The following is a 14,950-nucleotide window of genomic DNA, read 5'->3' on the forward strand; positions in this document are numbered from 1 at the left end:
ACAGTTTCCTTTATTGGTCAGATTCAATGCTTATTCATTTTATATTATAAACCTTCATTTACTTAAACTTATCTCGAAATGAAACTTAAAAATAAAGTAATTATTTTTGGGAAAAAAACATAATATGAAACACATGAGTATTATAAGCCATAAAGAGGAAACTTTTATTATGTCCCTTCTCATAAAAATGATGAGGCAACAAAATTACACATTTTAAACTATAGAGAAATTGTAATAGTTACAGGAAAAGCAACTGTTATATGGAATTTTGGGGCTGAATGTTCTAAATATTATAAAGAACACTTACATGAATGTTAGATAGCTATGCTATTGTTTTCTTTTTCTTTTTTTGTAATAATTAGATCTTAACTACATTATTTAGCCTAACTGCGTTTCTTTAGATTGAACTTCATAAAGTTTAAGGTCCTTTAAAACTATACAATTCATCGGTTTAAATAATTATTTCTTTGTGGAATGACTTCAGTTGCAGGAATTCTTAAATCTTTTTCTCTTTCATGCAACTCTCTGGCAGTCTGGTGAAGCCTATGGACTTCTTGGAATTATATAAGTACTTAGGACTACAAAGGACACCAATCATAATGAAACAGTTTTCAAAACATGAAAGAACAAAAGTTTGATACACTATTCTATGTGCTTCTTACAAAATGTGGTGGTAGGCATAATTACTATAATTGCAAAGTAGAAGAGCCATAAATAATATATCGAGGTGTCAAATATTGAGATATGTCACATAATGAGATATCAAAATATTATGAGATATCTGCAATACTATGGTCTGTTGCTTACATTCCTAATTGAAGGAAATGCTAATTTTAGTTAGAGATTGGTAAACTTTACTTATTTTTCCATCCATGTTCATGGATTTCCTGAATACTATACATGATCTCTTAAAGGTCTGTAGGTTAAGAATCCCTACTCTGGAGCAGTGTACCAAGGAGGGATGGTGAAAGCTGTCTGCCCTGGAGGGAAAGAGTATCACTGGCATTGTTTAGAACTGCCAGTAGACGGTGGAGATAGAAAGCAGACGGACTTTCAGTCAGTTTATTATTGTATATAGATTTCCTACTCCAGCCCTTTGGTTTGTCTCTAGAGAAATAAGATCTATGCTTAACAACTAGCCTAATCAATAAGATATTGGTGATAAATAATCACAACCTCTTAATACACTTTGATCAAAAGACTGTATCAAGTACAGTTAGAAAATCTACAATTCACCTGATTAGTAAGTATCTACTGAAAAACAAGATTATAGACTACTCTTAAAGACTTTCATTTCTCCTGTTACCTTTACCAAGCCTATGAACAGACTTCAAAATTATTTTCCAGAATTCTGCTTAAAATTGCATATATATCTGACTCTCCTCTGCCCACTTTATAAGAAAGACAGAATTGGATTAATAACAATGTTTCTAGTTTTTTATAATTAGGATTGCTTTGAACTGGATTAGAGATGGCAAATACTCCTCACTAATGCTGCCACCATTGCCTTCTCTAAGAGTAAAATGACTAACAGATCATGAAGCTCCCACTAACCAGAAGCCATCTCCTAATTCCTTTTCAACAGACACTTCCGATGTCACTACCAAGTGCTGGAATATGATGACACATAAAGAAAATCTCATTAGATGTGAATTTAATGTCATCTAATGTGCTTTTTCTAGCTCTCAATTTTTTTTCAATTCATTTCAAATTTTCATAGTTTACCTTATATAAATGACATTTTTACTCCAAATTAATTCTTGAAATAAACCTATGTTTCATTTACATAATATCTGCAAGCACTTTCAAGTTGTTATTAAAATATGCATGAAAAGATGTGGGAAAACTACTTGGCTCACCTGTAATTATGTTTTCTTAAAGCTTAGCTACCCTCTATCCCAATCTTTTTTTACTAACTACCTAGCAACTGAGTGACCATTTCAACAGGGGACCTTATTTCTAGTACCATCTTTATCATCTCATTCCACTAGAGAACAGTCTTGAAAATTTAGCTGCTGTTTCCTATATAGTTCCCCACAATTTACTTCTTTAGAAAACGGAAGAATGTGTGTTTTTAGTGTGAATAGTCGTATGTATATATTTTTTGTTTGTCTTAGATTAGCAAAAATTATGTTCTAACACTCTACGGTCTAAGAAAAGGAGGAAAAATAGAAGTCACAACTTAGTTTTATACATCAGTATAGGGGTCAGCAAACTAGGCCCATCTACTGCCTGTGTTTTCTTGGAACACAATTACACTCATTTGTTTATATACTATCTGTGGCTGTTTTCACACTACAACAGCAAAGTTAAGTACTTGCAACAGAGACCATATGACCCCCAGCCTAAAATATATTACTCTCTTGCTCTTTACAGAAAAAGTTTGCTGACTGCAGCTGTAGCCCAACTGAGAGAGTCATTTTAAGTTTACAATATCCACAGTACTCTTCATTATTATGAAAAATGGTCACTACTAAAAGGCATGCATGCAACTATGAAAGGAATAATAGTCTGAAAATTACAAAAAAAGAAAGATAAATGCTCTTTTCTGCAAGTTTTTAAACTGATTCATGTAAAAAAATAAAGAAGTTATGGGCTAATGCAAGGGAAAGTAGTATGCAGAGCTCCAATGCAGCTTATAGAGTAAAAAAGGAAAGAAGTCTTTAATTTGAAGTCTCTATTTTGTCACCTAATGTAAATTCTCAACAGCCAAGGTCAATTAGGGCATTGTATATACTATATACATATATATATATATATATATCAATGAGGATATCACTGCCTTGTATACTTAGCAATATCAACATGCCTGTTTTTATCCGTAATCTGTTCTTGCATCATTCTGAGCTTTGCAGGAGGAATATATGCTCCACCAGTACGAGTGAGGAGAGGATCCAACTCATCTTTCTTCTTCTTTGTAGTAGGTTCATCTTGAGCAGAGGAACTCTGGGTTACCGATGGTTCTGGACTTCTTCTCCCAGGAGACGGGGATTTCCGGGACCTTTTCCGGTCCATCTCTCTTTCTCTTTCTCTGCGTTTTTCTCGATCTCTACTTCTGTAATATTAATATTTGAAAAAAGGAGAAAAGACAATATAAAATACATTCCTACAATGAACTACAAAACAAATTAGTGAGAGAAACCATAAATTTCTATCAGGGTAGGAGGAAGGTTGAGGAAGTGCATCATAGAGAAAATGTAACTTAAACTAGATCTTGAAGGTGTAAAAGGATTTAAATTGGTGGTAGGAGAAGAGGGGTGGCATTCTGAAACTTAGTTAAGAGAAGAGGGAATAAATACTCAAAAATGAACAGGGGTATTCAGGCAAGAATTAGTGGAATAACCAGGTAACAATAAATAATTATATATGTTGATAGCTGGGAAGATGAGTTACAGTCAAACTGTTTTGGACTCTTGAAAGACAAGCAACAGAGTTTAAGTTTTTTGTTTTTTTTTTAACTGAAGGTGATAGAGAAATCATTAAATGCTTCTGACTAGGAATGACATGAAAATAGGGTTTTAAGAGGACAAGACGGGGTGTGATATATATCATAAATTGTATAGAGGAGAAATCAGAGTTCATCTTCAATAAAGGCAATTTTAGGAGTAAGACTCAGAAAAAATGTAATATTTGAAATTGTTTCTTGATAAAACTGGTGTTTTTATTAGAAATTTCAGGCTTTTAGAAGCTTCTGGTTTTGTGAAACATTAAAAAAAAAAAAAAAAACAAAACAACTCCAACTACTTTCTAGCTGTAAATTAACTCTTCCTTACTAATGAAGGCTATTATCCTTCTTAAGCTAATCATTTCCAAACAATCAGTCTTCTTCTTTGAAACCCTGAAACTTTAAACTAAACAGGAAAGTGAGTCCTTGCTTTTTGTTATCTTTCCCCAGAGAAAAGTTGTCCACTTAGCTATTTTTTTTTTTTTTACATATATTGCCTTGGAAACTTGCAGAACCTTCTGTTCTTGCTTTGTGCAATCATGAGTTACAGAAATATAGTTAGATAAAAGTAAGTTTCATGTTAGCACTGCATCACCAGGAACCGGAATAGATTTTAGCTAAATCTGAAGGATAAATTTGAGATAGTCTGCCTTAATATATTGAGACAATCTATATGGAAATAAAAAAGCAGTCAAAACCGAAGGGAGTAAAGGATGTCTCTACAATAATAGCTGGAAACTTCAAAACATGACTCTCATCAATAGACAGAATATCTAGACAGAAGATCAATAAAGAAACAGAAACTTGAATAATATGACAAAAGAACTAGACCTAACAAACATAGACAGAACATTGCACCCCCAACAGCCAGATACACATTCTTCAGAGGTACACATGGATCATTCTCCAGGATAGAATATTTGGTGGGTCACAAAACAAGTCTCAATAAACTTAGAAAGACTGAAATTATACAAAGGATCTTCTCTGACCATAATGGAATGAAGCTGGATTTCAAAAACAGGCTGAGAACTGGAAAATTCAAAAATATTTGGAAGTTAAACAATATCTTAAACAAGCAGTGGGGCAAAGAAGAAACTGCAAGAGAAACAAGTAAATATCTCTAGATGAATGAAAACAAGAACACAATATATCAAAATTTATGGGATGCAGTGAAGGCAGTACTGAGAGGGAAATTTATACCTCTAAACATTTACATTAAAAAAGAAGAAAGAGTTAAATCAAAGACCTACTTGCACAACTGGAGAAACTAGAAAAAGAACAGCGAATTAACACCAAATCAAGCAGAAGGAACAAAATAACAAAGATTAGAGCAGAAATAAGTGAAATTGAGAAAAAAAAATAGACTTAGAAAAATCAAATTTGGTTCTTTGAGAAGATCAATAAAATTGGCAAACGCTTAGCTAGATTAACAAAGAAACAAAGAGAGAAAGAGGCAAATAAATATTATCAGAAACAAGAGAGAGGGACATTATTACTAACCCCACAGAAATACAAAGGATCATAAGAGGATACTGTGAGCAACTATATGCCAACAAATTAGAAAACTTAAATGAAATGGACAAATTCCTAGAAACACAAAAACAACCTACATTGACTTTAGAAGACATAGAAGACCTCAACAAATCAATTACAAGTAAAGAGACTGAATAAGTAATCAAAAACCTCCCAACAAAGAAAAGACCAGGACCAAATGGTTTCACAAGTGGATTCTACCAATCATTCCAAGAAGAATTAACACCAATCCTGTTCAAACTCTTCCAGAAAATTGAAGAGGAGGGAATACTCCCTAACTCATTCTGTGAAGACAACATCACCTTAATGCCAAAGCTAGATAAAGGTATCACAAGAAAAGAAAATTACAGACCAATTCATCTGATGAATATAAGTGCAAAAATCCTCAACAAAATATTTGCAAATCAAATCCAACAATACATTAAAAGAATTATACATCATGATCAAGTGGTTTTATTCCAGTATGCAAGGTGGTTTGACACAAGAATATAAATTAATGTAATACACCACATTAACAAATTGACGGGGAAAAACCACATGATCGTCTCAATTGATGTGCAAAAGGCATTTGACAAAATCCAGCACCCTTTTTGATAACAGCACCTTGAAAGATAGTATTAGAAGGAAACTTCCATAACATGATAAAGAGCATATATGAAAAACCCACAGGTAATGTCATACTTAGTGGTGGGAGACTGAAAATTCTTCCACTGAGATCAGGAATAAGGCAAGGATGCTTACTGTCACCACTGTTATTCAACATTATGCTAGAAGTTCTAGCTAGAGCAGTTAGGCAAGAAAAAGAAATTAAAGGCATCCAAACTGGAAAGGAAGAAGTAAAACTTTCACTCTTTACAGATGATATGGTCCTATATATAGAAAGCCCTGAAAAATACACAAAAAAGCTACTAGAGCTAGGAAATTAGTTCAGCAAAGTGATGGAATAAAAGATCAATATGCAAAAATCAATAGTGTTTCCATATACTAGTAATGAACTAACTGAGAAGGAAATCAAGAAAAAAATACCATTTACAACAGCAACTAAAAGAATAAAATATCTAGGAATACATTTAACTAAAGATGTAAAGGACTGTACACAGAAAACTACAAAACATTGCTAAAAGAAATCAAAGAGACTCAAATAAATGGAAGGACATTTCATGTCCATGAACTGGAAGACAAATGTGGTTAAGATGTCAATTCTACCTATATTGATTTACTGATTCAATGCAGCCCAATCAAAATTCCAACAGCCCACTCAGTAGAAATGGAAAAAATGTTCAAATTTATTTGGAAGCGTAAGGGACCCTGAATAGCCAAAAACATCTTTAAAAAGAATGAAGCTGGAGGACTCACGCTTTCTAACTTCAAGGCATATTACAATGCTAAAGTTGTGAAAACAGCATGGTACTGGCCAAAAGACAGATATACTAACAAGTGGAACTGAATCAAGAGTTCAGACATAGACCCTCAAGTCTATGGCCAATCTAGTTTTGACAAGGCTGCCAAGTCTACTCAATTGGACAGAACAGTCTCTTCAACAAATGTTGCTGGGAGAACCAGATATCCATATGCAAAAGAATAAAAGAGGACCCTAATCTCACACTTTATACAAAAATGAACTCAAAATGGATCAAAAACCTAAATATAAGAACCAGGACCATAAAACTCCTAGAAGAAAATGTACTGAAAAAAATCTTTGATATCTTATGGTTGGCAATGGTTTCTTTGACTTTACAAGCAAAGCATAATCAATGGAAAAAAAAAATAGATAAATGGGACCTTCTCAAAATTAAAAATTTCTGTACTTCAAAGGGCTTTGTCGATAAAGTGAAAAGGCAGCCTGAGCACTGGGAGAAAACAATTGGAAACCACAATCTGATAAGGGTTTGATACCCAAAATACATAAAGAAATCCTCCATTTAAAAATGGGCAAAAGACATGAATAAACATTTTTCTAAAGAGGAATTACAAATGGCTAAAAAGTACATGAAAAAGTGCTCAACTTCATTAGCTATGAGAGAAATAAAAATCAAAACCACAATGTGATATCATTTCACATCTACTAGAATGGCCACTATTAAAAAAACAGAAAACTACAATACTGGAAAGGATGTGAAGAAATAAGAACACTCATTCACTGTTGGGAATGTAAAATGGTACAGCCACTGTGGAAGACAGTTTGATGGTGCCTCAGGAAGCTAAGAATAGAATTGTCATATGATCCAACAATTCTTCAATTAGGTATATACCCAGAAAATCTGACAGCAGGGATGTGAATAGATATATGCATATCAATGTTCACAGTTGCATCATTCACAATTGCCAAAAGAGAGAAGCAACCCTAGTACCCATCAACCTATGAATAGATAAACAAAATGTGGTATATACGTAATGATGCAATATTATTCAGCTGTAAAAAGGAATGAAGGAATGATGCATGAGACAACATGGATGAACCTTGAGACATTATGTTGAATGAAAGAGCCAGACTCAAAAGGATAGGTTTTGTATGATTGCCCTAATATGAACTAATTATAATAAACAAATTCACAGCTATACACTAGAATATAGGTTACCAGGAGATAGAATGGGGGTAGAGAATGCTCAATTTGTACAGAGTTTCTACGTAGGTTGATTATAAAGGTTTGGAAATGGATAGTGATGATAGTAGCATATTATCGTGAATGTAATTAACAGCAGTGAATTGTGTGTGTGAAGTGGTTGAAAAGGGAAGTTTTGGGTTGTGTAATTTACTAGAAGGAAAGCTAGAGGATGAAACATGGAACTGTGTAACAGTGAGCTCTATATTGGATGATGACTGTGGTTAATAGTACAAATGTAAGAATGCTTTTTCATGAACTATAACAAATGAACATCACTATTACATGGTGTGAATAATAGGGTGGTGTATGGAATAAAATACACCTAATGCAAACCGGACTATAGTTAACAGTAAATTTTTAACATTCTTTTATGAATTATAACAAAGGAGCCATTCCAATGCAGTGTCAACAGCTGGTATATGGGAATGTTATATTTTCTGCATGACTTTTATGTAAACCTATAACTTCTCTAATTAAAAAAAGATAACAACAAAAAGACATTACGCTGAAGGGCAGGTCAAGACGGTGGAGTGGTGAGGTGTAGGTTTTAGTTACTCTTCAAGGGCAAAAGGTAGAAAGCCAGGAACTGTGTGGACAGGACACCGGAGAGCAATTTGACTTTGGGCATACTTCATACAACACTCAGGAATGCGGTGAAAAGCTGAGATCAGCAAAATCTGTAAGTTCTCGTGGCCAGGGGACCCGTGCCCCTCCCTGCCAGGCTCAGTCCTATGGGAGGAGGGGCCGTTGGTACTGGGAACGGGGAGGCAGAACTGCAGTTGCAGCTCTTACTGAAAACTCAGACTGCTGATCCAAACTCCAAAACAGAGACAGACTGAGACCAGACACTGGAGTATCTGAGAGCAGTCAGCCCAGCAGAGAGGACAGGACTAGCAAAAACAGCAAAAAAAAAAACCCAAAAATAAAAATAGAGAGTTTTTGGAGTTCTGGTGAACACAGAACGGAGAAGGGCAGGGCTCAAACAGAGACTCATATGCAAATCCAGAGGGCAAGTTTCCTTGTCTGAAGAGCTGCTTTCTCTGCTTTCTTGATTGTTCCTTAATGGCACTAATCTCTTTGTCTCTTAGCATTTCAATAGCCCATTAGATCTGCAAGGAGAGATCTTTTTTTTTTTTGGATCTTTTTCTCTTTCTCTAAAACAATTAGTTAAGAAGCCCATTACAGAAAGCCTTACAGACTTGCAGTTTGGGCCCAGACAAGAGCAGAGCTAAGAGAGCTCTAAGACACAAAGCAGTAAGTCCAGTGACTGAGAAAATTTGCTAAACACCACAACTTCCCAAGAAAAGGGGGGCATCCCCTTACAGCCATCTTCCCAGTGGGCTGGGAACGCTCCTGCCCGGTGCCAGCACCACAGCCCAGAGCTGCCCCCAAACCCAGTGTGATGGGAAGTGTTTCCAACAACACACAAACACACCACAGTATCGGGTGGGGACAACAGCCTCTCCTGTACCCTCAGCTAATTGTCCCGGAGCTGGGAAGGCAGAGCTGTGTGAAAAAGGGGAAATTAACACGCCCCATTCAGCCATCCTTTCAGCACACTGGGAACGCCCCTACAGCCCTGCAGCCCAGAACCTCCAGGGATATGATAGATAAAATAAAACGTCCAAATTTAAGACTCATTGGTGTCCCAGAAGGGGAAGAAAAGGGTAAAGGTCTAGGAAGAGAATTCAAAGAAATTGTTGGGGAAAACGTCCCAAATCTTCTAAACACCATAAATACACAAATTGTAAATGCCCAGCGAACTCCAAATAGAAAAAATCCAAATAAACCCACTCCAAGACATATTCTGATCAGACTGTCAAATAGTGATGAGAAGGAGCAAGTTATGAAAGCAGCAAGAGAAAAGCAATTCACCACATACAAAGGAAACAGCATAAGACTAAGTAGTGACTACTCAGCAGCCACCATGGAGGCAAATAGGCAGTGGCATGACATATTTAAAATTCTGAGAGAGAAAAATTGCCAACCAAGAATTCTTTATCCAGCAAAGCTCTCCTTCAAATTTGAGGGAGAGCTTAAATTTTTCACAGACAAACAAATGCTGAGAGAATTTGCTAATAAGAGACCTGCCCCACTGGAGATACTAAAAGGAGCCCTACCGACAGAGAAACAAAGAAAGGAGAGAAAGATATGGAGAAAGGTACAGTACTAAGGAGATTCATAATGGGTACGTTAAAGGACATTGAGAGAGAGAGGGAAAAAATATATCTTACAAACATAAACCAAAAGATAAGACAGCTGATTCAAGAAATGCCTTCACAGCAATAACGCTGAATGTAAATGGATTAAATTCCTCAATCAAAAGATATAGATTGGCAGAATGGATCAAAAAAAAATGAACCATCAATATGCTATATACGAGAGACTCATCTTAGACACACGGACACAAAGAAATTGAAAGTGAAAGGATGGAAAAAAATATTTCATGCAAGCTACAGCCAAAAGAAAGCAGGAGTAGTTATATTAATCTCAGATAAAATAAGATGTTAAATGCAAGGATGTTACGAGAGACAAAGAAGGCCACTACATAAAAGGGGCAATTCAACAAGAAGAAATAACAATCATAAATGTTTATGCACCCAATCAAGGTGCCACAAAATACATGAGAGAAACACTGGCAGAACTAAAGGAAGCAATTGATGTTTCCACAACAATTGTGGGAGACTTCAATACATCACTCTCTCCTACAGACAGAACAACCAGACAGAAGACCAATAAGGAAATTGAAAACCTAAACAATCCGATAAATGAATTGGATTTAACAGACATATATAGAACATTACATCCCAAATCACCAGGATACACATTCTTCTCTAGTGCTCAAGGAACTTTCTCCAGAATAGATCATATGCTGGGACATAAAACAAGGCTCAATAAATTAAAAAAAATTGAAATTATTCAAAGCACATTCTCTGACCATGATGGAATATAATTAGAAGTCAATAACCATCAGAGACTTAGAAAATTCAAATACCTGGAGGTTAAACAACACGATCCTGAACAATCAGTGGGTTAAAGAAGAAATAGCAAGAGAAATTCCTAATATATAGACACAAATGAAAATGAGAACACAACATACCAAAACCTATGGGATGCAGCAAAAGCGGTACTGGGGGGGAAATTTATAGCACTAAACACATACATTAAAAAGGAAGAAAGAGCTAAAATCAAAGAACTAATGGATCAACTGAAGAAGCTAGAAAATGAACAGCAAACCAGTCCTAAATGAAGTAGAAGAAAAGAAATAACAAGGATTAAAGCAGAAATACATGATATAGAGAACAAAAAAACAATGGAGAGAATAAGTAACATCAAAAGTTGGTTCCTTGAGATCAATAAGATTGACAAGCCCCTAGCTAGACTGACAAAATCAAAAAGAGAGAAGACCCATATAAACAAAATAATGAATGAGAAACGTGACATTACTGCAGATCCCAAAGAAATTAGAAAAATCATAAGAGGATACTATGAACAACCGTATGCCAACAAACTGGATAATGTAGAGGAAATGGACAATTTCCTGGGAACATGAACAACCTAGACTGACCGAAGAAGAAAAAGAAGCCCTCAACCAACCAAACAGAAGCAAAGAGATCCAATCAGTCATCAAAAAGCTTCCCACAAATAAATGCCCAGGGCCAGATGGCTTCACAGGGGAATTCTACCAAACTTTCCAAAAAGAACTGACACCAATCTTACTTCAAAACATCGAAGAAAATGGAACACTACCTAAGTCATTTTATGAAGGTAACATCAATCTAATACCAAAACCATGCAAAGATGCTACAAAAAAGGAAAACTACAGGTATATCTCCCTAATGAATATAGATGCAAAAATTCTCAACAAAATACTTGCAAATCGAATCCAAAGACACATTAAAAAAATCATACACCATGACCAAGTGGGGTTCATTCCAGGCATGCAAGGCTGGTTCAACATAAGAAAATCAATCAATGTATTACAACACATTAACAAATCAAAAGGGAAAAATCAAATGATCATCTCAATAGATGCTGAAAAAGCGTTTGACAAAATCCAACATCCCCTTTTGATAAAAACACTTCAAAAGGTAGGAATTGAAGGAAACTTCCTCACTATGATAAAGAACATATATGAAAAACCCACAGCCAGCATAGTACTCAATGGTGAGAGACTGAAAGCCTTCCCTCTAAGATCAGGAACAAGACAAGGATGCCCACTGTCACCACTGTTATTCAACAGTGTGCTGGAAGTGCTAGCCAGGGCAGTCCAGCAAGACAGAAAAATAAATGGCATCCAAATTGGAAAGGAAGAAGTAAAACTGTCATTGTTTGCAGATGATATGATCTTATATCTGGAAAATCCTGAGAAATCGACGATACAGCTACTAGAACTAATAATTTTAGCAAAGTAGCAGGATACAAGATTAATGCACATAAGTCAGTAATGTTTCTATATGCTAGAAATGAACAAACTGAAGAGACACTCAAGAAAAAGATGCCATTTTCAATAGCAACTAAAAATATCAAGTACCTAGGAATAAACTTAACCAAAGATGTAAAAGACCTATACAAAGAAAACTACATAACTCTACTAAAAGAAATAGAAGGGGACCTTAAAAGATGGAAAAATATTCCATGTTCAAGGACAGGAAGGCTAAATGTCATTAAGATGTCAATTCTACCCAAACTCATCTACAGATTCAATGCAATCCCAATCAAAATCCCAACAACCTACTTTGCAGGCTTGGAAAAGCTAGTAATCAAATTTATTTGGAAAGGGAAAATGCCTCGAATTGCTGAAAACACTCTAAAAAAGAAAAATGAAGTGGGAGGAATCACACTCCCTGACTTTGAGGCTTATTATAGAGTCACAGTTGTCAAAACAGCATGGTACTGGCACAAAGATAGACATATTGATCAATGGAATCGAATTGAGAATTCAGAGATAGACTCCCAGATCTACGGCCTACTGATCTTTGATAAGGCCCCCAAAGCCACTGAACTGGGACATAACAGTCTGTTCAACAAATGGGGCTGGGAGAGTTGGATATCCATATCCAAAAGAACGAAAGAGGACCCCTGCCTCACACCCTACACAAAAATTAACTCAAAGTGGATCAAAGATCTTAATATAAAAGACAGTACCATAAAACTCCTAGACGATAATGTAGGGAAACATCTTCAAGACCTTGTGTTAGGCGGCCCCTTCCTAGACTTTACACCCAAAGAACAAGCAACAAAAGAAAAAATAGATAAATGGGAACTCCTCAAGCTTAGAAGTTTCTGTACCTCAAAAGAATTTGTCAAAAAGGTAAAGAGGCAGCCAACTCAATGGGAAAAAATTTTTGGAAACCATGTATCTGACAAAAGACTGATATCCTGCACATATAAAGAAATCCTACAACTCAATGACAATAGTACAGACAGCTCAATTATAAAATGGGCAAAAGATATGAAAAGACAGTTCTCTGAAGAGGAAATACAAATGGCCAAGAAACACATGAAAAAACGTTCAGCTTCACTAGCTATTAGGGAGATGCAAATTAAGACCACAATGAGATACCATCTCTCACACCAATTAGAATGGCTGCCATTAAACAAACAGGAAACTACAAATGCTGGAGAGGATGTGGAGAAATTGGAACTCTTATTCATTGTTGGTGGGATTGTATAATGGTTCAGCCACTCTGGAAGTCAGTCTGGCACTTCCTTAGAAAACTATAGAGTTACCCTTTAATCCAGTGATTGCACTTCTTGGTATATACCCAGAAGATCTGAAAGCAAGGACACGAACAGATATCTGCACGCCAACGTTCATAGCAGCATTATTCACAATTGCCAAGAGATGGAAATAACCCAAATGTCCTTCAACAGATGAGAAGATAAATAAAATGTGGTATATACACACACGATGGAATACTATGCGGCTGTAAGAAGGAACGATGTCATGAAACATATGACCACATGGATGAACCTCGAAGACACAATGCTGAGCGAAATAAGCCAGGCTTAAAAAGAGAAATATTATATGCTACCACTAATGTGAACATTGAAAAATGTAAAACAAATGGTTTATAACGCAGAATGTAGGGGAACTAGCGATAGAGAGCAATTAAGGAAGGGGGAATGATAACCCAATAAGAACAGATAGGCTATCGTGGGTAAATTTAAAGTTCTGGGAATGCCTGGGGATGACTATGGTCTGCTAATTTCTGATGGGTATGGTAGAAACACGTTCACAGAAATGTTGCTATATTAGGTCATTTTCTTGGGGTAGAGTAGGAACATGTTGCAAGTAAAGTAGTTACCTTAGGTTAATTGTCTTTTTCTTACTTCCTTGTTACGGTTTGTTTGAAATTTTTTTTTAGGGTAAGTTTTTTTAAATTTTTTTTTATATAGTTGATTTTAAAAAAGTTAATTAAAAAAAAATGAAAAAAACATGCAGAGCCCCCTTGAGGAGCTGGTGGAGAATGCAGGGGTGTTGGACTTCCTCACCTGGATGGTTGTTGATGTGTTCAAAGACATAGGGGACTGGTGGTTTGATAGGCTGAGCCCTCTACCATAGGACTTGCCTTTGGGAAGACTGTTGTTGCAAAGGAGAGGCTAGGCCTCCCTATAATTGTGCCTAAGAGCCTCCTCCTAAATGCCTCTTTGTTTCTCAGCTGTGGCCCTCTCTCTCTAGCTAAGCCAACCTGGCAGGTGAAATCACTGCCCTCCCCGCTACGTGGGATCTGACAACCAGGGGAGTGAATCTCCTTGGCAAAGTGGAATATGACACCTGGGGAGGAATCTAGACCCGGCATCGTGGGATGGAGAACATCTTCTTGGCCAAAAGGGGGATGTGAAATGAAATGAAATAAGCTTCAATGGCAGAGAGATTCCAAAAGGAGCCGAGAGGTCACTCTGGTGGGCACTCTTACGCACAATACAGACAACCCTTTTTAGGTTCTAATGAATTGGATAGTGAGCAGTAAATACCTGAAACTATCAAACTACAACCCAGAACCCATGAATCTTGAAGACGATTATATAGAAGTGTAGCTTATGAGGGGTGACATTGTGATTGAGAAAGCCATATGGACCACACTCCCCCTTGTCTAGTTTATGGATGAATGAGTAGAAAAATGGGGGAATAAAAAAAGAAAGGCACGCAGTTTTCTTTTTTACTTTAACTTTAATTGTTCTTTTTCACTTTGATTTTTATTCTTATTATTTTTGTGTGTGTGGTAATGAAAATGTCAAAAATTAATTTTGGTGATGAATGCACAACTATGTAATGGTACTGCAAACAACTGAATGTATGCTTTGTTTGCTATGACTGCATGGTATGTGAATATATCTCAATAAAAATGAATTAAATAAA

The 14,950-nt window shown here is 36.0% G+C and overlaps 1 protein-coding gene across 1 annotated transcript in view; it reads right to left on the minus strand.

Moving 5' to 3' along the window:
• Window positions 1–14,950, minus strand: part of CWC22 (CWC22 spliceosome associated protein homolog) — a 98,657-nt gene that overhangs the window by 51,441 nt on the left and 32,266 nt on the right. Inside the window, exon 5 of the mRNA XM_037850050.1 lies at window positions 2,810–3,055. Within this exon, the coding sequence (XP_037705978.1) occupies window positions 2,810–3,055 (246 nt within the window). The remainder of the gene's footprint in view (window positions 1–2,809; window positions 3,056–14,950) is intronic.

The sequence above is a fragment of the Choloepus didactylus genome, chromosome 9, assembly GCF_015220235.1.
Source record: "Choloepus didactylus isolate mChoDid1 chromosome 9, mChoDid1.pri, whole genome shotgun sequence".
NCBI classification, from domain to species: domain Eukaryota; kingdom Metazoa; phylum Chordata; class Mammalia; order Pilosa; family Megalonychidae; genus Choloepus; species Choloepus didactylus.